General features: G+C 39.9%; 1 protein-coding gene across 1 annotated transcript in view; it reads left to right on the forward strand.

The window, feature by feature from the left end:
• The first annotated feature begins 4,846 nt into the window (after positions 1-4,846).
• Positions 4,847-25,563, forward strand: part of CFAP44 (cilia and flagella associated protein 44) — a 139,023-nt gene continuing 118,306 nt past the window's right edge. Inside the window, exons 1-6 of the mRNA XM_035000156.1 lie at positions 4,847-4,875; positions 11,241-11,356; positions 14,819-14,956; positions 15,475-15,634; positions 19,177-19,339; positions 23,275-23,377. Of these exons, the coding sequence (XP_034856047.1) occupies positions 11,260-11,356; positions 14,819-14,956; positions 15,475-15,634; positions 19,177-19,339; positions 23,275-23,377 (661 nt within the window). The 5' untranslated portion in view covers positions 4,847-4,875; positions 11,241-11,259. The remainder of the gene's footprint in view (positions 4,876-11,240; positions 11,357-14,818; positions 14,957-15,474; positions 15,635-19,176; positions 19,340-23,274; positions 23,378-25,563) is intronic.

Below are 25,563 nucleotides of genomic sequence, written 5' to 3' on the forward strand. Positions count from 1 at the left end.
CTATCTATCTATCTATCTATCTATCTATCTATCTATCTATCTATCTATCTATCATCTGTCAGAGAGAGAAAGTGCTTGTGAGCTTGGGACAAGCAGGGGAAGCGGCAGGCAGGGGGAGAAGCAGGCTCTCCGCTGAGCAGGGAGCCCCAAGCGGGACTCAATCCCAGGACCCTGGGATCATGACCTGAGCTGAAGGCAGATGCTTAACCAACTGAGCCACCCAGGCGTCCCTTGGCATGATATTTTAAGAAGCTGCTTAAGGTGATTTAATGTGCAGCCAGAGTTGAGAACCAGTGCTCGCTGGCAACCTGTGGAACTGACATTTAAGTACCCATCCTGCTAATACTTGTTTTTGTTGATAAACTTCGAAAGTAGTTTAAAAAAAACTCCAAGAATAGATACAGAGAAAGACACAGAGAAAAGAGCTTGCATTCTTAGGTTTTCTAAAGCAGTGCTTCTCAGCTTTGGCTGCCATTAGAGTCACATAGGGACCTTCTAAAATTCCCAATGGCTGAGTCTCACTCCAGACCATTTAACTTAGACTCTGGGAGTATGACACAAACAATATTTGAAGAAACCTCCTCAGATGATTCCAGTGTATAGCCAAGCTTGGGAAACATTATGAAGATATTTATCATCCCATATCATAAATTGGTACATGTTTGGTTTTAAGTAACACTACTTTGGGCCCTCTTTATCAGCTTTCAGAGCCAGCTGCACCAGTGGGTCTCAAAGTATGGCCCTGACCAGCAGTGTCAGGATCACCGAGGTACTTGTTAGAAATGAAAGTTCATGGGCCCTACCCTAGACCCATTGATCAGAAAATGTCTGTTTTAATAAGCCCCTCATGTGATTCTGAAGCATTCTCCAGTTTGGGAACCATTGATCTTAGCATCACAGAGGGGTGAACTCTGCTATATTTGATGATGTACTACATTTGTATTCACTTTTCTAGTCCAAACTCAGATTACTTTTATTTCTTGTGTTAGGACTCAAGTTTTTGGCTAATATATGACTTCTCCAAAATGCCCCAGGGGCGCCCGGGTGGCTCAGTCCATTCTGCCTTTGGCTCAGGTCATGATCCCGTGGTCCTGGGATGGAGCCCTGAGTCAGGCTCCCTGCTCAGTGGGGAGACTGCTTCTCCCTCTCCCTGCCCCTCCCCTGCTTATGCTCTCTCTCTCTAATAAATAAATAAAATCTTAAAAAAAAAAAATAAATGCCCAGAAAGCTGCTAATCACTTGCTAAACTTTAATAAAATTTGCAGTTTTCCATATTACAGCTTGGGAGAGAAACTAGATTGATCATTAAATCCATTGTTAATGATACAGTCATTCCTATGCTGTTTAGTGAGATCATTTAAGTTAGCAGAATTTAATAATAATTTACTGTTTACTAAGTGCCAGGCATGGTTTTAGCCACTTCTCATGATTTTAAGACACCTTTATGAGGTAGATACTATTCCTTCTTTTGCAGATGAAGAAACTGAGGTCCCAGGAGCTAATAAGTACCCTCTCAAAGTCACACAACTTAGGCAGGAGGGCCCTGGGATGGCATATAGGAAGTCTTTGTACAAAGCCGACACTATGCTGCCATCTTACAGTGAATATGGTATGGAAGCACAATAATGATAACAATAATAATAATAATTATAGCTATTCTTATTGTGCTGTAACTGTGGTTATCTCATTAAAATCTCACAGTAAAACTGAGTTAGACCTGTTTGAATGCCACCCACCTCCCCTTTACAGATGAGGGAATTGAGCCCTGGAGGTGAAGTAAGTTGCCTAATGTCAGGGTGTATGAATGAGGTAAAGCAGGACTTGAAGCTCTTTTTTTTTTTTTTTTTTTTAAAGAGAGCACATGAGCGGGGAAAGGGGGTGGGGGGCAGAGGGAGAGGAAGAGAGAGAATCTTAATCAGGCTCCATGCTCAGCACAGAGCCCGATGTAGGGCTCAATCCCACGACCTTGAGATCATGACTTGAGCCAAAATCAAGAGTCAGATGCTTAACTGAGTCACCCAGGCACCCCTCTTTTTAAAAAATAATTATTGGACTCCTCCTAACTTGATCTAGCACAGTGGCTAAAGCTGCAAGTATTGCAATCAGAAAGCTTGGATTCAAATGCCATTTCTGCCACTTGGGCTGTGTCCCTGAGTAAATTATCTCATTTTTTCCCATTTGAGTGAGACATGATATATCTTAATAGGGTTGTGAGGAGTAAGAGAGGTGAGTATATGTAAATATGTTAAGAACAGGGTCTGACATAATAAGCATTCAGGAATGATGACTGCCAGTTTTTTGGTGCACAAATACACAATTTCCAGATTTTTAAAGATATTACGTAGTGGATTCTTTGTGGTTTTCTCAGATTAACAATTGGACCCAGTGCTTTAAAATTTAGAGATATTTGGAGGTTGAAAGAAAACATGTTGAGAATATTATTTGAAAATGTAACTAACATGCTGTTTAAAAATAAGTTTATCCTATGTTTTCTGACTTTTTGGACACCCTGGATATACCATTTAATAACAGTAAAGATAATGTTTTAAGTCAGGAGACTTTAAAAGTCAAGAATAGGGGCGCCTGGGTGGCTCAGTCGTTAAGCATCTGCCTTCGGCTCAGGTCATGATCCCATGGTCCTGGGATCGAGCCCCGCATCGGGCTCCCTGCTCGGCGGGAGGCCTGCTTCTCCCTCTCCCACTCCCTCTGCTTGTGTTCCCTCTCTCGCTGTCTCTCTCTCTCTCTGTCAAAAAAAAAAAAAAAGTCAAGAATACTTGACTAAAGAGAACATTTCAATACTACCAACAAATGCAAGGAATGAAGTTTTTGGAAAACTGTGTAACATAGAAACCAATAAACACAAACTATAATACAACCTTTTTAAAATCAACTTTATTGAGAAATAATGTATATATAACTGCATCTAAATTTAAAAAGAACAATTAATTGACTTTTGGCAGATGACACTACCGCCACAAGACACATTTTTGTCATCTCCAAAAGATTCCTCCTGTCTCTTCAGTGCATCCCTTGGTTTACTCTAGCCCTGGGCAACCACTGATGTGCTTTTTGTCATCATAGATTCCTTTACATTTTATCTAAAAGGAATCATACATTGTACTATTTTGTAGCTGGCTCTTCCACTCACCATAACTGAGATTCATTCATGTTATGTGTTTCAGTTTCTTCCTTTTTACTTCTGAGTAATATTCCATTGTATGGATATTTATCCATTTACCTGTCAGTGACCATTGGGTTTCTTTCCGGTTTTTGGCTATTGTGAATATAGCTGCTATGAACATTCACAGACAAGACTTTGTATGGATATAAGTTTTTGTTTCTCTTGGGTAAATACTTCAGACATGGAATGGCTTGATATATGTTTAACTTTTAAAGAAACTGCCAAGTGGTTTTCCAAAGTCATTGTACCATTTTACATTCCTAACAGCTGTCTATGAGAGTTCCAGTTGCTGCATATCTTCCACATTGGGTGCTGGCAGTTTTTAAAGTTTTACCCATTCTGGTGGGTGTGGTGTATGTGCATTGTGGTATGCATCTCCCAGAGGACTACTGTGTTTACTGGCCACTCACACCTCTGATACGGTATTCAAAGTCCTTTGCCCATTTGAAAAATTAGGTTGTAAGTTTTTTTTTTTCTTATTCAGTTGTAAGAATCCTTTCTGTATTCTGAATGCAAAGTCCTTTGTCACTTATTGCAATAGTGTACCCGTTTTTTTTTTTTTAAGTTTTTATTTAAATTCCAGTTAGTTAACATACAGGATAATATTAGTTTCAGGTGTACAAGGTAGCCTTTTTAAAACAATGTTTGGTAACCAGTGACTTTAGGTACTTAAAATTCAGTACTGACCGCTGGCTGCACCACAGAGCAGCTAAAGAGCAAATTGCTAGGGGCGCCTGGGTGTCTCAACTGATTGGGCGTCCAACTTCGGCTTGGGTCGTGATCCTGGGGTCCCGGGATGGAGTCCCTGCGTCTGTCTCCCTGCTCGGTGGGGAGCCTGCTTCTCCTTCTCCCTCTGCTGTCTTCCACCCCAGCCGGATTAGGAGCTCCTTGCAGGCAGGAACCGTGTCCACTTTGTATCCACAGCGTCTGGCTCTATGCCTGCCAATGCTAGTCACTTCAGTGTTTGTTGAACTGATGCGTAGCAAAGACGGAGAACGCTGGTTCAGCCTTCGAGAAGTCCGTCTGCCTCACAAGCTCTGCCTGCTTGTGCTCTCTCTCTCTCTCAAATAAATAAAAATCTTTGAAAAAAATCTTAAAAAAAAAGAGCAAATTGCTAAATCGAGAAATCTGTCAAGGTAGGCCTATACTTTGTGCGCCCAGCGACATGAGACCAAGGATCCCACAACATAAAATCATTTCCTTGTAAAAGCCAACAGAGATAACAGGAAAATAAACAACTCAATAAAAAAGCCTCGCGATGTATCCTTGCGGGTGATAGTGTGCTATCTGGGTCCCTTTGGGCCATTGTTTATTAACCGGCAGGTATCTAAGTACTCAAAAGTCATTTTGTTTATCAATATAACATTCTTGGGATAATTATAATAACATAAACTGTATATAAAACCAAAAGGGGGTAATAACCTGATAGAATGTTGGGCTTTTCTGTTTGGCTCGAACCCGAGTCACGTGCCTGGAAACAGCCGCGACCAAAGGCCGAGTTAAATTAGAGGGTCTCAGCGCCCCCGCCGGGGAATTTCCCCCGAAAGCCACCTCCAGGCGGCGCATGCGCCTCACGGCCCATCCGGCTCCGCCTGCCGGGAGGCGGGGCGGCGTTGCCTGGTGACCGCAGTAAACCGAGACCTGGGGCTGACGCTGGGACTAGGAACCCGCGGCGGCGGCGGTCGGTGCCTTGGGTGAGTTTGGAGCCGGGCAGCAGGGCAGTTCCCACAGCCTCCCCCTCAAATCTTTTAGCGAATCAGGGAGTAGGGAACCCCACTTGGACTTCTCGAAGGCTGAACCAGCGTTCTCCAGGCTCGCTGAGAAGTCCGTCTTTCCTAGGGATCAGTTCAACAAACACGGAAGTGACTAGCATTGGCAGGCATAGAGCCAGACGCTGTGGATACAAAGTGGACACGGTTCCTGCCTGCAAGGAGCTCCTAATCCGGCTGGGGTGGAAGACAGCAGACCCCAGGAGTGCCGGTTAGACGGCTCTAAGCCGGAAGCAGGGAGTCTGGTGAGAAAGTGCCTGGGTTCCGGGGTCAAGCCGACCAGCTCGCCCCACACTTAGCTGTGTGACGCCTGTCAAGTTGACCCCTCTGGACTTCAGCTTCCTAATATCTAAAAAGAAAGATGATAATGCTTACTTCATGGGGTTCTTGTTACAATTAAATAGGATATTGCAGGTAACGTAGGTAGCACATTCATGGCACGCAGTACGTGCAGAATAAATACTTGTTGCACACAAGTAGATATAGTAGCATACACGTACTCACTGTGTCCAGTCCATCGTGAGTTGTCTCAGGTGGCTACTAAGGCTTTTGAGAAGAAGGGACTAAGGAAGGGCTAGGAAGCGGGAAGTGACTGGAGATGAGCTACAGACCCAAAGATGAGGGACCTTTGTGCCACGCCAGGGAAGCTGAATTCTTATTCTGTGGCAATGAGGAGCCATTATAGGTTTCAAACAGGAAGAGTAGCACATTAAAGCTGTGTTTTGGAACTACAAGAGGCAGGGTAGAAATGGACTAGAGAAGGGAGAGACAAGGTATGAGGCTGTGGTGATTGTACAGGTGAGACCACATAACCAGACGAAGGTGGTGACAGTGGGAGTAGAAGGGAGAGGATGAATTCAAAGGGCTCAATGACTGTTCACTTGGCAACGGGACATAGAAACCAACTGCATGGGTGAGCGAGAGGGAAGGATTCGGAGTAATTGCTCTGCTTTCTCATCTGGAAATTGCACCTAATCATAGAGTTGTTTGGAGAAATATGTGAAACAGTATGTGCAGAATCTTTAGAAGTGTGTTTGACACATGATAAACATTCAGAATACATGGAATATTATTATTCTTTGCACAGTGGTGTTTTACATTGTTAAGTGAAAGCTGAGCATCTGCTTTAAACGACAATCTCTGAGTCTTAACATGGCCAGCTCTGGCACACAGTGTCCGAGTTTGTGCGACTGAAGACTGACCCTGGAATCTGGGGAATGAATCTAAGTAATGTCAGTTTAGGGGCCACTCCATCTGGTTTCCAGCAAACCTCCTTCAAGCAACACATGCCTTTGCACCACTGTGTGCTATGATTTTTTTTTTTCTTTATATTTCCTCAGGGTTGACTCAAAACTTGATAGTCTACTCAATGAGTTGGTTAACGGAATTAGCCATAGGCTGGATCAATGAATCTGAATCTAATAAAAGTACATTTAAGATAGTTCTGCAAACAGAATCCAAACCTAACTAGTTCAGTTGTATGAGATGGGACATAGTTGAGAACACACAAGGTATGGTGTAGTCATTCTGGTTGGTTACACGCTGAGTCAGTATGATGAGTCAGTATATGATGAGCCTACCACCCCCCAACCCTGGAAGATAATGCAATATTAGGCTGCCTTAAAGGCATATAATGTTCCCAAGAGGTAGAGTAACAGTTCATCCCTTTTGGAAAATGCCTAGATCCTTAAAAGAAGATACAAAATTGGGAGGGATATTTAATGCATTGGGAATGAACTTCTTGAGCTATCAGGATGCTGAAAAGAATTGAAACCAGGTTAGTGAGGAGTAATGGAAAGAATTGGGATGCTGTAGCTGGAAAAGAGAGGATCTAGGGAGAAAAGTAAAGTAGCTACAATTATTTGAATGGTTATGGTACACAGGAAAACTTGTTGTATATGTCCCCAGAAGAACAAGGGCCAAATGGATCCAAGTTGCAGGGAGGCAGATTTCAGCTTAGTATAAAATGAATGAAGAACAAGAGCTGAGCTTTAACAGTATGTGCTTACTCGCTAACTTGAAATGTTTAAATTGAAGCTGACTGATCATCTCTTGAAGTGTTCCTTCATTTGTTCATTTACTAAGGAATGAATGAAATTATCCTTTCAACCATTTTACATACTGAGTGCTTATGGTGTCAGGCACTGTTCTTAAAGCTCTACTGTATTAACTCAGTGAGATCTCAGAACAACCTTATGAAGTAGGTACTGAACTTTACAGATGAGAAAACCAAGGCACAGAGAGGTTAAACACCTGTTTAACACCTCACAGGAGGTGTAAGAGGGAGAGCCAGGCTGTTAGCACAGTCAGGCAGACTCTAGCCAGTTCTCAGCCTGACCACCACACTAGACTGCTTCTCTAATGGTGCTGAGCTTAATGTTGTAGATGTGTGACTTTCACTGGGTGGGAGGTTGGACTAGATAAGAACTCTTTCAACTCTCTGAAGATTCCATGTCACATTTATTGAACCCTGGCTGTATTGGAGAGAATTTGTAGTAATTATGGTAAGAACAACTACCATTTTTGAATATCTACTGTGTGCTTTATATAAACCCCTGGTCCTTAACCCCGGTTTCTTATCGTTGGCTTCACAAAAGAATTACCTCAGGAGTGAGAGCCTGAGAATGATATGCTTTGAAAGTTTTCTGAGTGATTCTAAAGTGCAGCTGGTGTTGAGAACAATGGGTATAAAAGATCTCATTTAATACTTACAGTGACTCTGCCAGACAACCTTATTTATCATCCTCATTTTACATATAAAAGGACTAAGAGTTAAGGGATGCTAGGGACTTGGCCCTTGGCCAAGCTAACCTTTATCCTTGGTCAAACTAGGAGGTGAACTCAAGCCATTCTAGCTCCAAAACCTCACCAGGTTACAGTACAACTTCCCAATCCTTTATTCTAAACAACCTAAACCTAACCAACCAACCAAACAAATAAAAACCACCTTATTCCATCTCACCAATTATATTGCTAAGCTCCAGAAGATCAGGAGCCCCTCCTACCTTACCTGCTCAATTGCCTTTCACAGGTTCTTCAGCCACCCTTTCTGAACCAGAAAAACTGAGACAAGATCTCAATATTTTTTGTAGAGTATTGCTGGTTCAGAACACTGGGAAAATTCCTTGGGTTTCAGTATTTTCTTCCATACTGCTCACAACCTGATTGTAACTGTGTTTGTGATATTAAAATTTATTGCATGGTCATATTAGCCACTTGAGGAATATATTGTTTATAATAGTGTGGGATAAAGAGTATACTTTTGTCTTGACACCAGTTTACCTTTGGTTGGGTTTTAAACCCTTTGTTTACAGAATGGTGTTACCATAATGGTTACCATATTTGTTACCATAATTTTTTACCGTAATTGTTTCTTATTCACTTTATAATAAAGTTATAAGTAAAGGTCTTACAAGCTCTCTATTAGACTATATACATCCTGTTAATATTCAGTTACAATATGTTAAAAATAAATGTATTTGGAAAAGAGAAGACTAAAGGATAGAAAATGATCTCATGAAGCTTTTATTGGTAGGAAGCAGAAAAGAAAACTATGAGATTGAAATCATTGAGAGGTACTTGACCTACCATTGCTGGCTTTGAAGGGGGCCGTGAGCCACGTGGCCTCTGGAAGCTTAGAACAACTCTGGGCCTACAGCCAACAAGAAAACAGGGACTTTCATCCTACAACCACATGGAACTGAATTCTCCCAATAATCTAAATAAGTCTAGAAATAGAGTTTTCCCTAGAGCCTGCAGAACTGAAAATAGCTCTGCCAACACTTTGTTTTGACCTTCTGAAACTCAGAGAAGCAGCTGAGTGTGCCTGGATTTCTGACCCACAGAAGTGTGAGATAAGAAATGGGTGTTATTTTAAGCTGTGAAATTTGTATGAGGGCAATAGAAAACTAAAGCAATACCTGTTTATAGACTGAGGTGTTACTGAAGTTTGCAGGCTAACAGTTTTCTCTCAGTTCTTAACTGATTAGTAACGACAGAATATCAGTTTACTTTGACTGGCAAACCCAGGGCCTACTCTGCTCTACTTATTTAGGGCCTGCGTCACGACAACTTAGAGAATAGTGTATTTTCTTTCCAATAGTTTACATGTTGATTTTTATCAAGGAAACTTTTAGTTATAGTTGCTCTTTGGTCAGGACTTTCAGACCATGCTTGTTCTAGTCAGCTTCGGATCTGGATCAGTGGTTTAGAAAAGCTGATTCTGAGACTATATTAAAAGAGAATTGTCAATTTCTTCTTCCTAGATTGTAAAGTATTTAAGGTCAAGGACTCTATTGCTCATTTTTGTATACTCTGCAATGCCTGGCATAATACCATTTGATGTAAGTGTGCTCAGTAGTTTTAAGAATTGAATTGGTAAATGTTTGTAGCTACCTAAAAAAGTTTACCCACGGTGTAGGATAATGCGCAACCAAGGTGCAATAACTGATATTAGCTTGCAATATTGATTTTTTTGCAATATTGATTTTTAAAAATATTTCATTATTACAATTATTTAATTATTTTCAAGTCAATGACTTGTATAAATGTTAGAAAGCAAGTCTGCATATCCAAACTGGAAGGAAAAAGAAATATACAGGATGATAGAATTGGGATTTTAAATTAAGATTTTTCTATCATTTGATTCCTACAAACTTCCCAATCCCAGTGGGCATATATTTTACAATCAGGTGAGAGAAAGGAAGGAAGGAAGGAAAAGAGGGAGGAAGAAAGAAGAAAGGGAGAACAACTAAGGAAACAACAACAACACACACACTTTTTAAAAGGTAAAACATCATCTTGGTAACCCAGAAAAATGGCCCCAAAGTGCTAAACAAAATGTAATAACCTAAGTGTCATTTTAGGACCTATCTTTCCTGATAATAGCTTTTAAGAAAAACATTTGGACCCTGCAATGTTGTCTCCCAAATCAACACAGGGCAGCCTTATGATGTCACTGCAAGAAAGCAGATGGAATGACCCCCAAGGTGGGGGGTGAAAGGAGGTGGTGGTCACACCGCCCTCTCCACTGGCCATATAGTGTGTATCCTATCTGCTCTGGGCAAACTAGCCTTTCTGCAGAGACCAGGAAGGGGGGATAATGCACTAGTTCAATTAATTCTCATAGCAGCCTTGTAAGTTGTGTTTACTTCACTCCCATTTACAGCTGAGGGATTCATATAAACGTTATGCGGCAAAACCGAGATTCAAACCTGAATCGCAGCACGAATCTGAGTCAGATAGAACTGCTGTCCTCTTCTGCCTGCCAGCCCTGCCATAAGAGAGTGAGGATATGAGGATATATGTGGTGTTCAGTGTGAAGAAGCAGAGACTTACAAGGAGGATACAGCAGGTGCTTTCAAAGACAAAGAGCTGCACTAGAGGGAGGACAGGGAAAATCTGCTGCGTCACTTCCCTCCTCAAAATCTTTCAGTTGCCATAGAAATAAGTTGTAAACTCCTTAGCAAAAGCTTAGAGACGGTTCTGTAATCTGCTACCGGCCTCCTCTTCACCGCCCATTTCACTCTCACACTCACAACAGACTGCTTTCAGCCCTTCACAGATACAGCCCTCTCTCTCAAGTTCCCTCTGCCTAATACGCTCTGTCTGTTCTAGGCCTGGCCAACCTCTACTCATCACCCTTGTCTCAAACACCTCTTCCTGAACCCGAGGACATGGGTTAGTCATCTTGCTAGACATGCCCACAGGACCCTATTCTTTCCTTTTTGTAGCACTTACTGTATTTTAATTGATCGTTTAATATCTATCTATCTAAACAACAAGCTCCACAAAGTTAAGAATCACATCTCTAGTTCAGTACCATAATTTAGCATCTACCATAGGACTTGATACACAGCAGGTGCCCTGAACAAATATTTAAAAATTGAAGTTAATTAGTAACACTAGAGGAATTAAATGATGGAATGATGGGAAGAGGAAATGGAGGGGATGAACCAAAAGGATGGCAGGGGGTTAACTTTAATGTTGGAATGTTTAGACAAAAGATGGACTGGAATGGCATTTCACTGCGGAGCATTTCGCTGTGGACTTTCGGAAAATCAGAGGGCACCGTGGTAAGTTGCCCCGTAAAAAGGGACGATCTGACTATATTCTGCCGTTCTGCAGAGGTCTCTGCTGGTGGCTGTACCTCCTGCCGATGGAGTCATCTTGGACACTGTGCAAACATACAATTAGCAACACACATGGTGTTTGGTGCTTGTGGAATTTGTTAGAGGAAAAATATCTGTAAATGATTTTTATTTCACAGCTGTTCCCTTTCTCGGTCTCAGTTTTGTGCTTACAGAGGAAATGAAGGAACCAGGTGATCAGGATACTGAGCGGGGGAGATTAGATAGATCAAAGAGTGATGGGAAGCGGTCTCAGAGCTTGAAGTCTGCATCAAGATGTAAGTAAAGATTATAATATACACTTAGGTTTTTATCATTAAATTTAGGTAAGATCGCTGTTAAAGAGTATTTAAGTTTATACAACAGAAATAGTTTACTTGTTTAACTCTATTACTAAATTCTAAGTTCTTTAAGAGCAGAGACTGTGTTTTAACCATTTAATGTCCAGTTCCTGGCCCATAGAAGTTGCATGCAAAAGAATGAAACTGGACCACTTTCTTACACCATATACAAAAATGAACTCAAAATGGATTAAAGACCTAAATGTGAGACCTGAAACCATAAAACTCCTAGAAGGAAATATAGGCAGTAATTTCTTTGGCAGTGGTCATAGCCACATTTTTCTAGATAGGTCTCCTAAGGCAAGGGAAACAAAAGCAAAAATAAACCATTGGGACTATATCAAAATAGAAAGCTTTTGCACAGTAAAGGACAATGTTAACAAAACCAGAAGGCAATCCATTGAATGGGAGAAGATATTTGCAAATGATATATCCAATAAGGGATTAATATCTGAAATATATAAAGAACTTATGCAACTCAACACCAAAAAATCGAAACAACCTGATTTAAAAATGGGCAGAGGACCTGAATACATATTTTTCCAAAGAAGACATGCAGATGGCCAACAGACACATGAAGAGTTGCTCAGCATCACTCATCAGGGAAATGCAAAACAAAACCACAATGAGATACCTCCTCACACTTGTCAGAATGGCTAGAATCAAAAAGGCAAGAAACAACAAGTGTTGGTGAGGATGTGGAGAAAAAGGAACCCTTGTGGTCTGTCAGTGGGAATGTAAATTGGTGCAGCCACTGTGGAAAACACTATGGAGGTTCCCTAAAAATTTAAAAATGGAAATACCATCGATCCAATAATTCCACTACTGGGTATTTACCCAAAGAAAATAAAAACACTAACTTGAAAAGATCTATGCATCCCTATATTTATTGAAGCATTATTTACAATAGCCAAGATATGGAAATGACCCAAGTGTCCAGTGATAGAGAAGACGTGGTATATATATATATATTATTCTATTATACCATCTGCAAATGATATATCCAAATATGGATGTAGAGGGTATTATGCTAAGTAAAATAAGTTAGAGAAAAACAAATACCATATGATTTCATTTATATGTGAAATCTAAAAAGAAAACAAATGAATAAACAAATAAAAAGCAGAACCAGCTAATCATGAGATTACTATAGCTACAAGGTATAGCTTTTACTGTCTTATTTAAATTATATGAATTTGAATGTTTTTAACACTAACTTTTCCCAGTAAAGTCCATTATGAAACAAAAAACTAAATAAATTATTAAAAAGCAGAATCAGACCTATAAATATTGAGAACAAACTGATAATTGCCAGAGGGGAAAGGGGTGGGAGGATGGGCAAAATGGATGAAAGAGAGTGGGATACAGGCTTCCAGTTAGGAATGAATAAGTCAAGAAATAAAAGGTACAGCACAGGGAATATATTGTAATAGGGTTTATGGTGACAGTTGATAAACTTGTAGTGAGCATAGAATAATGTATAGATAAGTTGAATCATTATGTCAGACACCTGAAACAAATGTAACATTGTGTGTCAACTATAATAAAAAAAAGAAAGAAAAAATAGAAGAAAATTTGAGGAATTGTGTAAAAGGATTTTTAAAAGATAGCTTGCTCTTTCTAATGGGGCATCATGGTGTTAGGTGTCTTAGTGGAGTCTTGACTTTTGTAGTTCTAATCCTAAATATAGTTTCAGAAATATAATTTTGATTATTCACCTAGAGGAGACCTGGGGAAATCAATTCATTTACAAAATTTACATTAAACTATTTCAATGTATCTGAGGCATATCTCTTAAATCCATAATTTATCCACATCATGTTTTATTTGAGATGTTTATCTCCTCTTGCTTATACTCTTACAACAAGGATTTCCACTCAAGCCTTCCTTTTCAAGTCTCTACATACTACCACTAGAATTATCTTTCCAAAAAATATGGTTATGTCACTGTCTCCAAAAATGTTAGTTTGCTTCTCTCTTGATTTTCCATTTCCACTTTTCTCCACTCCTTAATTTCTGACACAGGATTACCTACTTTTTGGTTTCCAGTCCTTTGCTGCATTTTCCTGAATGGATGGATTTAATAATAATGACCCTTTGTCTAGCACTGCCTCAGGATCTCCCCTTCTTATATTAGACCCTTGAAGGGGCAGGCCTGGCCTGGTCCTGTTGTTCAGCTCATAAATTCACACATTGTGGTTCTTAGGCTCCCAAAAGATAATGTCAAGTAATTTACTGATATCCTGAAACCTTTTATCTTGGTGCTGTGAGCAGAGGTCTCTCTTCTGGTTTGGCCACGTACCTGGTAGCTCCCCCATCCACTCTCTCTCTTTCTCTCTTTTTTTTTTTTGGCCTGGAGACCTGGAAAGATTTTGGTCTCTTCTACTTTCAGAAATGTTTTGTGTAGACTTGTTATTATTTCTTCCTTAAATGTTTGGTAAAATACACCAGTGAAGTATTTTGGCCTGTAATTTTCTTTCTTTCTTTTTTTTTTTTTTTTAAAGATTTTTATTTATTTATTCATGAGAGACAGAGAGAGAGAGAGGCAGAGGGAGAAGCAGGCTCCCAAGGAGCAGAGAGCCCGATGCGGGACTCGATCCCAGGACCCTGGGATCATGACCTGAGCCGAAGGCAGACGCTCAATCATCTGAGCCACCCAGGCACCTGCCTGTAATTTTCTTAATGGGAAAATTTTTAATGAATTCAATTTCTTTAATAAACACAAGGTTGTTTAGTTCTTCTTTTGTAAGTTTTGTAACTTTGTATGTTTCATAGAATTGTACATTTCTTTTAAATTGTAAAATTTGTTGGTATAACTCTAGGGTGTATTTTCATTCCTGATGTTGGAGATTTGTATGGTCTCTCTTTCTTCTTGATTGGTCTAGCTAGGAGTTTCTCCATTTGGTCGATCTTGTCAAAGAGTAAGATTTTGGTTTTGCTAATTTTCTCTATTGTTTGTTTGCCTTTTATTTAATTGATTCATGCTTTCACTTTTGTTATTTCTATCATTTCACTTTATTTTCTTATTGCTTTTTCTAGATTCTTGAGGTAGAGCTTTAGGTCATTGAGTCTTGACTTTTCTTCTTTTCTTATATGTGTACAAAAACTAGAAATTTCCCTCTAAGCATTGCCTTAGTTGCATCCCACAAATTTGACATGTTATATTTTAATTACCATTTAGTTTGAAATATTTTTAAATTTCCTTGTTGATTTCTCCTTGACCCATACTTTATTCTTAAATGTTCTTTGATTTCCAAATATTTGTAGGTTTTCCAGATATCTTATCATAGTTTATTTTTACTTTACTTCAGTTGTAATCAGAAAATATTAGTTACTTTGGAAATAAGGAAATGTTTAATTCAAAATGTAGAAATTATTAAAACAAATTACTTTTAATAGCTGCTGTGAGAGAGGATGCCACAGATGAGACATTTATTGAAGGCAGAGAATCATATTTAGAGGATGATGATTATGATATGGAACATTTGGAAGGAAGTTCAAGTTCATTTCAAGATGACTATGTGGATAACATTGGAGGTAAGTATTATTAGTTTTCTATCAGTAATAGTAACTGTTTTAAAGACAAATTGCCCAAATTGAATAGTTACAAATTCATAGAAATAAAAACTTGCAGGATGTGTCTGGGTGATAAAAGGAAAAGCATGGAACATACTTTAACAGGGTGATTTAGCAGCTCTGTAGCTATATATTACATTTCTGAGGATCACATTCAAGACTCTCAGACTTGGTTTTCTGGGGAGTAGGATGCTCTAAGGAGTGCTCCATCCCAGACTGGTGAATTATAACTCACCCTTGGGACTGATTAGGAGTTGCTCTTTGAGACTGCAGAGACCATGACAGGAGATCTGCCTTCACCCTGATGCACACAGGCATGTTGGCTCTCCCTCCCATATGCTCACTGGTGGGTGGCATCCCACCCTGGTAGTACTTCCTGCTCAACTGTTGCAGGCTAGGTACATTCCTCCTGTCTTTGTGAAATACAATTTTAGGATTCACCAGACGCTCTTCTTAGTTAAAATATTTTAACTTTTTAGAATCTCAGTATATGGAAGCCCCTGCTCCAACCTCAGAAGAGGCGGAGGAGAAAGTTAAGAAGAAAATCTCGGCGAACTTCTTCTACAATTATGTGGAGCTTGTTTCGATGCCTTTTGTGACTCCGGATTCGAACATACCACTGGATCTTCTCACACTTGTGTATCCACTCCAGTTATATGTGTATAATTTTTGGATTTCAGCTTCTTAGGTCAGGGGTCGGCAAACTAGCCGTACATGCACAAAATTTGGCCTCTCCCCGCTGAGCAGGGAGCCCGATGCGGGACTCGATCCCGGGACTCCAGGATCATGACCTGAGCCGAAGGCAGTCGCTTAACCAACTGAGCCACCCAGGCGCCCCTCAAATAACCAGTTTTAAATTGGTCTGGAGAGTAAGAGTCCATGAAAATAATTAAAGGTGGGGATAATCAACAAGAAGATTTAGGGTCTGCTCTCACTGTACGATGTTAGGTTTGTCAGGTGGAGTTGGGAGATTTCCATTCATGCTCTTGGCTCGCAATTTAGTATGCTTACCTTCAGAGGGGTGGTGGTGATGACCACATGGCCTCTTAGACAAGGTGTGCTTAAAGAGGAGGGCCATGTACTTCCCAGCTCAGTTTTGCTTTTTATGTAAAAATAGAACATGTGATTATAGTTTTCTGTTTCAACCCCAGGTGTACCTAAAACTAATTCCCCCTGAATCTTTTTTTTTTTTTTTTAAAGATTTTATTTATTTATTTGACAGAGAGAGACACAGCGAGAGAGGGAACACAAGCAGGGGGAGTGGGAGAGGGAGAAGCAGGCTCCCCGCAGAGCAGGGAGCCCGATGTGGGACTCGATCCCAGGACCCTGGGATCATGACCTGAGCCGAAGGCAGTCACTCAACCGACTGAGCCACCCAGGCGCCCTCCCCCTGAATCTTATAACTTGGAGTTTTCTCTCCTGAAGACTTTTTTGCATATGTGGTCTTTGGACAAGTTGCTGATAAAAGTTATGCTGTTGCATTTCTTCTAGCCTATTTGTTTTAAATGACGTGGTTTATCAGAGTTGCCCTGAAGCTTTTCCTGAAATACACATAGTCTGGTACCTTTCCTGGACCTACTGCATTATATCCGTGGGGAGAGGGACTTGGGGACTTGTCTGAAAAGGCTTCCCAGGTACTTTTGATTGTGTCGTCTTCTCCGAGCCCCCAGTACTGGGGACTTGCTGCTCCAGGATACAGGGATCTCAGTATTGGAGAGATATGCCTAGATTCCAAATAATAAGAGTCAGAGTGACCTTGACTTTTGACTCAAGGTATGAATTGCTTATATTTATGCTGGATGAGTGGCTATGTAACCTATAGACGTTTTGTGAACCCTTTCAACACCAGGGAAGTCACAAAGTAGCTTATCCCATTTTTGGATAGCTTACATTATTAGCTTTTCTAGACCTTGAATCAAAAGCTGCCTCCTTGGAACATCTCCCACTCCCCCTGCTTGTGTTCCCTGTCTCGCTGTCTCTCTCTCTGTCAAAAAAAAAAAAAAATCTTTAAAAAATATCACCTAAACCATAGCATAATTTATATGACGTAATTAAATGCAATTTTATTTTATTTTTTTTAAAGATTTTATTTATTTATTTGTCAGAGAGGGAGAGCACAAACAGGGGGAGTGGCAGGCAGAGGGAGAAGCAGGCTTCCTGCTGAGCAAGGAGCCCAATGTAGGACTCAGTCCCAGGACCCTGGGATCATGACCTGAGCCAAAGGCAAATGCTTAACCAACTGAAGCACGCAGGCATCCCTTAAATGCAATTTTAAAGTGAGGGTCCTAGATGCCCAAGAACAGTGAAGGCCCTGGGTCTCTGATAGGAAGTTAATAAGATGCAAGCCAGAAGAGAGGATGGGATAAAACAGAGAGGAGTTGAAGGTATAGGAGAACATAATTTAACATCGTCAAAGCTCTGGTTAGTGGCTCCCGCTGTTCTCTGAGGTTAAAAGAGAAGGATCGGGCCCTAGTTATACAGTAATTAACTAATTAATCCAACAGACATTTATTGAATGCCTAAGGCTCAAGACACTGCACTCGGCACTCTGGGAAATAGAGATGACCTGCGAGAAGAAGCAGGCTGTGATTTGGAAGGGGAGAGTTTGGGAAGTAACAATCTTATCCATTCTGCATCAGAGAGCAGTGGCAAGTAGAAGGGAGTCGCCCCCACCCCAAAATTAGAGATGATAATATCAGATAAATTATCACATGTGTGATCCCCAACCGCCACCCAAGTTAGTGAAGAGATGGTAGCCTACTTCTACGCTCATAGCTATAGACGTAGCTTTTAGCCCTCCAAAGTGTTACACTGGCACCTGGGAACCGAGAAAGGAGAGAAGGAAGGAAAGGTGAGAACAGCAGTTTGGGGAAAGGGAAAAGGAGGGAGGGTAGGTGAAGCCTCCTGCCCCGTACCAGGCTCTGTGAAGATAAAGAGCCTGTGGTTCCCACTCTTTATTTGTAAGGAGGCCTCAGGTAGTTTCCGTGAGGCCTGAATAGCTTCAGCAAGATCTCTGGATCACACATTTATTTGTGCTTTTATATAAAATTCAGTTTTAGGTGTTTATATTTTTATTAAATTGATAAAATTCCTTTTTCTTGAACAGATCAAAAGCCCTGAAATGTTCTCTCTCTTTTTCAACTTAACTCTTAGGCAATGAGCTAAGTATAGTTATATATAGTTGGTTGTAATTTGTATATACTTCACAATTCGAATTGCATTAAAATTTTCTCTTTTTTACAATTGTAGATATTCTTCTTGTTAAAAATTCTACATAGTTTCTTTCTCTAAAAATATTCACTTACAAATAAGGGTAAACTTCTAAAATCAGAATTTATTTTTTAAAGAAGGGCCCAAGAAATAAAGATTTCTCCAATGATCCTTTAATTTTTGTGTTCAACAGTGAGTTCTTAGAAAATACGAATCCATCTACTTAAGATACACTATGTAATATATTTCTTTTGCAAACTATATTTTTTGTAGATTAATCTCATTTACTTATTACATTTATATCTTGGGTTATATTAATTTGAACTTGAATGTAGTAACAATGTACATTTAAGAGATGTTTTATAAAAACTTAGATTATTTTAACCTCTATATTGAATTAGTTCAGATTTACTCTATTGCATAAATGTGCGTGCACACACACACACACACACTCATCCACACACCTGTACATACTAATGAGCTCAGAAAGGAAATGTTAGCATATTTATTATACATATTTATATACTATATATTATTTAGTCCATTTTCATAATTTGTTCATATGAATTAAATTTCAATTATATTTATGTGGATTTATTATATTAGTCAGATTGTCACTGGTTTGTCAGAACTTTAAAACATTCTGTCAGAATTTTAAACATCTCGCCTTTCAACATTAAGGAAGAGGCCTATATAATACTTTTACTTTTATAAAATTAATCTGCTTTCAGGATCTCCCTAAGAAAATTAAAATATTGATTAAATCAGAGTATAAGAATTTTCACCTCATTTAAAAACAAAGTTGCATTAGTAATAAATAAAAACTCCGGGTTTCAAAGTAAAATTCCACTACTTCAACACTGAACCTTTGTCTAATGTCACAACTTTTCAAACGTGTTTATTTCATTAGGTTTCCTGTCTCTCGGATGTTTACTTTGTTTCACTTCTTTTCCTTAACAACTTTCCCTCAGTCATTCCTTTGGTTACGACTGCAGAAAGCGGGCCAACCTACAACTTCTGGACAGCAATACTGTGATGTACATAGCTGGGAACCAGCTGATCTTTCTGAATTTGAAAACCAAGGAACAGATGTACCTGCGAAGTAGCAGTGGGAGAGGAATTGGTGTCATTGGGGTATGCTGGTAGTGACTTAGGAAAAAAAAATCTGTCCTTTTGTATTTGTTTCTTCTGTGGACCGGCCAGGCTCTTAGGTGCCAATACCATATGCCGTATTGCAGGATTAAGGCGTTTCCAATTCAACAATTACAACCACTCCATTCACTGACATGATCTCTGTGCAGTATTACAACATTATGTGGATGATACTATCATCTCATTTTGCAGATAAGGAAACTGGAGTTGGTAGAGGTTAAGTGGCTTCCCCAGTCCTGCAGGGGTTTCCTATTGAACTCCCTGTTGCCCTTCTGCAAAAATACTCAGGTGAATAGCACCAATGATAATCCAAATAATAGAGATAAGCGCCAGATAAGATGTAGGTATAGAATCGAACATTAAGAGATCAAGTATAGGTTGTACGTTCGGTAATTTTGAGCAGTCGACAAAAGGATTTGCATGTGATTTGGAGGCTGTCTCTTCCTCCTCAGGTACCTGTCTCCATCAGTCACCTTCTTTCTTGTATCTTCGGCCTCTACTTCCTTAGACTTTTCATCCTCAGCATAAAAGTACACTAAATCAACTTGTTCTCACCTTAAAGGGCCCCTCTCTAACAGTGCCTTCTCTTTACCCGCTGACTTTTCCCTTCAAAGCCAAGCTTCTGCTGTTTTTTTCCCTCCCACCTCACTGAAATTGCCCATACTAAAGTGACCAGTGGCCCTTTGAGTAGCCAAATCCAAAGAATACCTTTCTAACTGTATCTTACCTGACCTCTCTCTAGCACTTGGCCCCATACCTGAGTTTTTACCTTGACTGTTTTTCTACTCTGTGATCCTTAAAAGCAGGTGTCCCTAGATCTGCTCTCACCAATAACAATCCGAGAAACACCTCTTGGTGTCTTTAGAGTCATGAGAGGGGCCCCTGTTCAGAGTAGACTATGTGAGACAGGGAAAGGAGGAGAAATACGCAGGATTTGGGGTGCATATAAGCAGCACTTCCAGAGCAGATGCTCAAAGGGTTTTTTAGAAGGATCATGATCTAAATAGAAGTCTGCCCTGCTCTTACCCTGCCTGTCAGGTGTGAGCAGCCCAGACAGAACTGGGAGGTGCAGGGCCCACATCACCACATCCTGCAGAGGTGGAGGGCTTCCAACAGAAAGCCTGGTGCAGCTCCAACAGAGAGACTGGGCCAACCTAGCAGGGAGTGGTGGGAAATACTTTTGATTAGATTAGATGGGACCTGGTAGGGTGTTTAGACTAGAAATGGAGGTGAGTGGAGAGGTTTTGAAGATTCTTGCTCTGAGAAATGAAATAGGGACATGAATGGGAACGGAGAAGGTAAGGAAAATCTAAGATCCACAAATAGAACTTGGAGTGGTTATGGAAACAGGATATGGTGAGATGGATGAGTGAAGATAGTCTCATGATTATTTCTTTTTTGATCATCTATCTATACGTAACACGTGTGCATGGTAAAGTCCCTGTCCTCAACAAGAATTAATTAATTATGATTATTTTTTAAAAGATTTTATTTATTTGAGAGAGAGAGCAGGAGCGGGGTGGGGTAGGGAAGGGGAGAGGGACAAGCAGACTTCCACTGAGCGTGGATCTGATGTGGGGCTCGATCCCAGGACCCCAGACCCCTGACCTGAGCCAAAGTCAGATGCTCAAATGACTGAACCACACAGGCTCCCCAACAAGAATTTATTATATTACATTGTGTGTCCAACAGTACTCAGAACATGCAGGGATTTAAATGAAGAAGGGTTCCGGACCTCTATGGATTCAGAGAGTTTAAAATCCATCTAAAGAGGCAAGGCTCATGTTAAAAAGCAAAAAACCAAAAACCCAGATCCATACAAGTACATGATACTGTGGCACAGCTGTGTGCAAATATTCACAGGCCCAACGTGAGGGTCACGGGTTCTGTGGAGGGAAGTCGGTCAGGGGCCACCCTGAGGTGTCATGAGCCCTGAGGTCCATATCACCTGCAGAGTATTGAGAAACAGGTAACTATCACTTTTTTTCCTCTCACTTTATGGCCAATAGTAGTTTTGAAATTTCTATTTTGTTGTACAATAACTTGGTCTGAGGTCAGTAGGTAGAGGTGTACTGTGGTCAAGAATGCTAATCCGAATCCTCATCCCCCTGGACTCTGGGCATTTGCATGTCCACAGGGCTTTTCTCCATGCATGCTGGAGCTGTCAGTGCTTGGATAGGGGCCTTTCCTCAGCTGTCCTCATCACTTCATTTTTTCCTGAAACAGCCGTTTGTGGATAAGAAGTGTTCTGGCAGGGCAATAAGAAACCTGTGGGAAATGGGTAATGCGGGCATATCAACTATCTTTCAGAAAAGATAGTATGTTGAGTGTAAAGTAAATGACTCATTAATTCCAGATCCCCACTAAAGATAAAACACCAAACTCAACCCCACAGAGCTTCTGATCTGAAAGGGCTGAAACTTTTTCCCTTACTGGAGGCCAGACCTAGAGTGGTAAAGGATTTGCCTGAATTCCTATACAGATTTCTCTGACCGCGTATCCCACACAATATTCTTCTGTAAATGGGCATCTAGAAAGATGTAGTCGTAACCTGTTTCCCTCTAAGTCCTTCGTAGCTCCTATTTTTTAGTTCCCCTTTCTTCCTGGCTTCCAACACCTGGCTTGAATCCTACCTCTGACATTTGCAAGCTGTATGACTTCAAGTTACTTAGCCTCTCTGTGCTTATTTCCTCATGAAAAAGATGGGAAGGATAAGGGTATCCGAACTCACAAGGTTGATGTAAAATTTAAGGGAATTAATTCTTATAAAACGTACACAGTGTCTGGGGCACATAATAAGCATGCAATAAGCGTTCTTTCACCGAGTGTCCCTCCTATAAAGCGAAGCCTGGTTTCAAGCTGAAGTGATGGGTGTTTACTTGAATGGAAGAGATGTCAGTAGGAAGACCTTATTATAGGTCTTATGGCCCCATGTGTGGGGAGAAGAAAAAAAGCTACAATGTTATTTTGGGTACCAAAACGTACGGTGCAACCTATATCCTCTGAGGAAAGCTCCTGTTCCAGGGGTATAAAATCAGGAGTTGCAACATGGTAACCGAAAACAGAATTTCATAAAGCACATATTGTGTCTTAAATAGTTTATTTTTGTAATAGCCTATTTTTATTTTTAGACTATCCATTTACTCTTCCTGCACCTTGGCTTACGAATGAACAAAAATAACAGGAATAAACATATAATTCTATAAGATTTATACTGCTATCATTTGAAATGCTGACACAAATAGTTTACCCAGGGCATATTTACTATATTTTCCTCTGCATCTGGCTTGAAAATATTTTATCTTTCTCACTTCTAGTAAGTTTATATGTATTTGTGGTGAATTTGTCCAAGGTGAAATTTTTTTTTAAACTGAGCTGTAACCTATTCTGGAAACATGGATTTTTCTGTACAAAAATTTAGGCTGATTTATATATGGAGGGTAAACAATTCATCTAACTTAGTTGTTCTCAAAGAGTGGTCCCCAGGCTAGCAGCATCAACATCACCTGGAACTTGTTAGAGATATAAATGCAAATTTTGGGGGCCCAGCCCTGATGTACTGAATCAGAAACTTTGGTGGTAGGGCTTGCCCTCTGTGCCTTAATAAGCCCTCCCTGTGGTTCTGATATGTGCTAACGATTGAGAACCACTGTTCTAGCTCTTCTGATGGCAATTAAAAAAATTGTAGAGGTAGAGATGACTCTATTAACAAAAGTAAAACTTAAAATGAGTATTCCCCTAGGTTTCAGTTTAAATCACATCCATCACCACGTACTTACCAGATGCCCATTTTTTAGTTTTCTATTGGAGTGGATCCTAATAAATTATAAAATCACAGATGCTAAATACTACATTAATAGAACTATTTATAAGAAAATTCTCCTTTTACTATTTAAGTGAGATTTTACTTTTTATAGGTTCATCCTGATAAAACTTACTTCACAGTAGCTGAAAAAGGTGTTTTCCCAAAGATTATCATCTATGAATATCCTTCTTTGAAGCCCTACAGAATCCTTCAAGGTGAGCTCAGTATATCCTCTAAAATATTCCATGTTCAAGGTTAACAACATTCAGGGTCTTCCAGAGACACAGAACTAGGAGGAGGTAGAAAAGAGATTTACTTAAAGGAATTGGCTTATGTACTTGTAGGGGCTGGCAAGTCTGAAGTTTGTAGGGCAGGCCAGTAGGCTGGACATTCTTGGGCTGGGGCTGATGCTACATGTTCAGGTAGAATTTCATCTTCCTCAGGTGAAACCTCAGTTTTGCTTTTAAGGACTTTCAACTGATTGAATGAGGCCCACCCAGATTAAAATAACCACACATGAACTTAATCACCACAGTTCTCTTATGAATTTTGCTTTCCATATAATTAATTTTAGTAGTTTTTTAAACAGACTACTTTTCAGGGCAGTTTTAGATTTACAATAAAATTGAGAGGAAGGTTCAGAGATTTCCCATAGCCCTCTTCCCCTCCACGTGCATAACATTCCCTGTTATCACTCACTAGGTACATTTTTTACTGAGGACCAGTCTCTGTTAGCACATCATAGTCACCCAGAGTCCACAGTGTCCCCTGGGCTTTACTCTTGGTGTTGTATTCTTTGGGTTTAGACAAATGTCTAATGATGTATATCCATCCTTATAATCTCATATGGTGTATTTCCACTGTCCTAAAAATCCTCTGTGCTCTCCCTATTTATGACTGCCTCCACACTGGCAAGCACTGATCTTTTTATTGTCCCCACAGGCTTGCCTTTTCCAGAATGTCATATAGTTGGACTCATACAGTGTGTAGCCTTCTCAGATTGACTTCTTTCACTTAGGAATATGAATTTAAGGTTCCTCCCTGTCTTTTCATGGCTTGATAGCCCATTTCTTTTTAGTGCTGAATAATATTCTGTTGTCTGGATGCACCACTGTTTATTCATTTGCATATTGAAGGGCATCTTAGTTGTTTCCAAATTTTGGCAATTATGAATAAAGCTGCAATAAACACCTGAATACAGGTTTTTGTGTGAACGTAAGTTTTCAACTACTTTGGGTATATACCAAAGAGCATAATTACTGGAGCATGGTAAGGGTCTGCTTAGTTTTGTAAGAAACTGCCAAACTGTCTTCCCAAGTGGCCGTACCACTTTGTGTTCCCACCAGCAGTGAATGAGAACTCTTGCTGCCCCACGTCCTCATCAGCATTCGGTGTTGTCAGTGATTTGGATTTTGGCCATTCTAAATAGGTGTGTAGCAGTATCTCAGTCTTTAAATTTGTGGTTCCCATAGGACGTGGAGCATCTTTTTAAATGTTTATGTGTTACCTGCATGTTTTTGGTGAGGCTGTCTGTTAAGGTCTTTGGCCCATTTTGTAATCGAGTTGTTCATTTCTTATTGTTGAGTGTCAAGAGTTGTTTGTATATTTTTGGTAATAGTCCTTTATCGCATATGCCTTTTGCAAATATTTTCTCCCAATCTGTGCCTTGTTTTGTCATTTTCTTGACATTGCCCTTCTCAGAGGAGTTTTTCATTTTAATGAATCTTGGCTTATACTCTCATGGATCCTGTCTGTCTTTGGTGTGGAATCTAAAAAGGCATCACCATACCCGAGGCCGTCTAGGTTTTCTTCTACGTTATCTTCTAGGAGTTTTATGTTTTTACATTTTATACTTAGGCCTACGATCCATTTTGAGTTAATTTTTATGAAAGGTATAAGGTCTAGGTTTACATTAATTTATTTGTTTGCTTGTTTGCTTATTTGTTGCCTAGGGATGTCCTGCTGTTCCAGCACCATTTGTCGAAGAGACTGTCCTTGCTCTGTTATATTGCCTCCATTCCTTTCTCAAAGATCAGCTGAATATATTCCTGTTGGTCTATTTTTGGGCTTTCTATTCTGTTCCATTTACCTATTTATCTATTCTTTCCCCAGTGTCACACTGTCTTGATTACTGTAGCTTTATAGGAAGTTTTGAAGTCAGGTATTATGAGTCCAACTTTGTTCTTTCCACTTAATATTATGTTGACTATTCTGGGTCTTTTGTCTGTCTGAACTTTAAAATCAGTTTGTTGATATCCACAAAATAATAATCTAATTGTTTTTGTACATTGTTAGATTCAATTTGCTAATATTTTGGGGATTTTTGCATCTATGTTCATGAAAGATACTGTTTTGTAGTTTTCTTTTCTTGAACTGTTGTTTATTACATTAAGAATAAGAA

This window comes from Mirounga leonina, unplaced genomic scaffold (genome assembly GCF_011800145.1).
Source record: "Mirounga leonina isolate KUSES-001 unplaced genomic scaffold, KU_Mleo_1.0 Mir_115, whole genome shotgun sequence".
In the NCBI taxonomy this organism is placed as follows: domain Eukaryota; kingdom Metazoa; phylum Chordata; class Mammalia; order Carnivora; family Phocidae; genus Mirounga; species Mirounga leonina.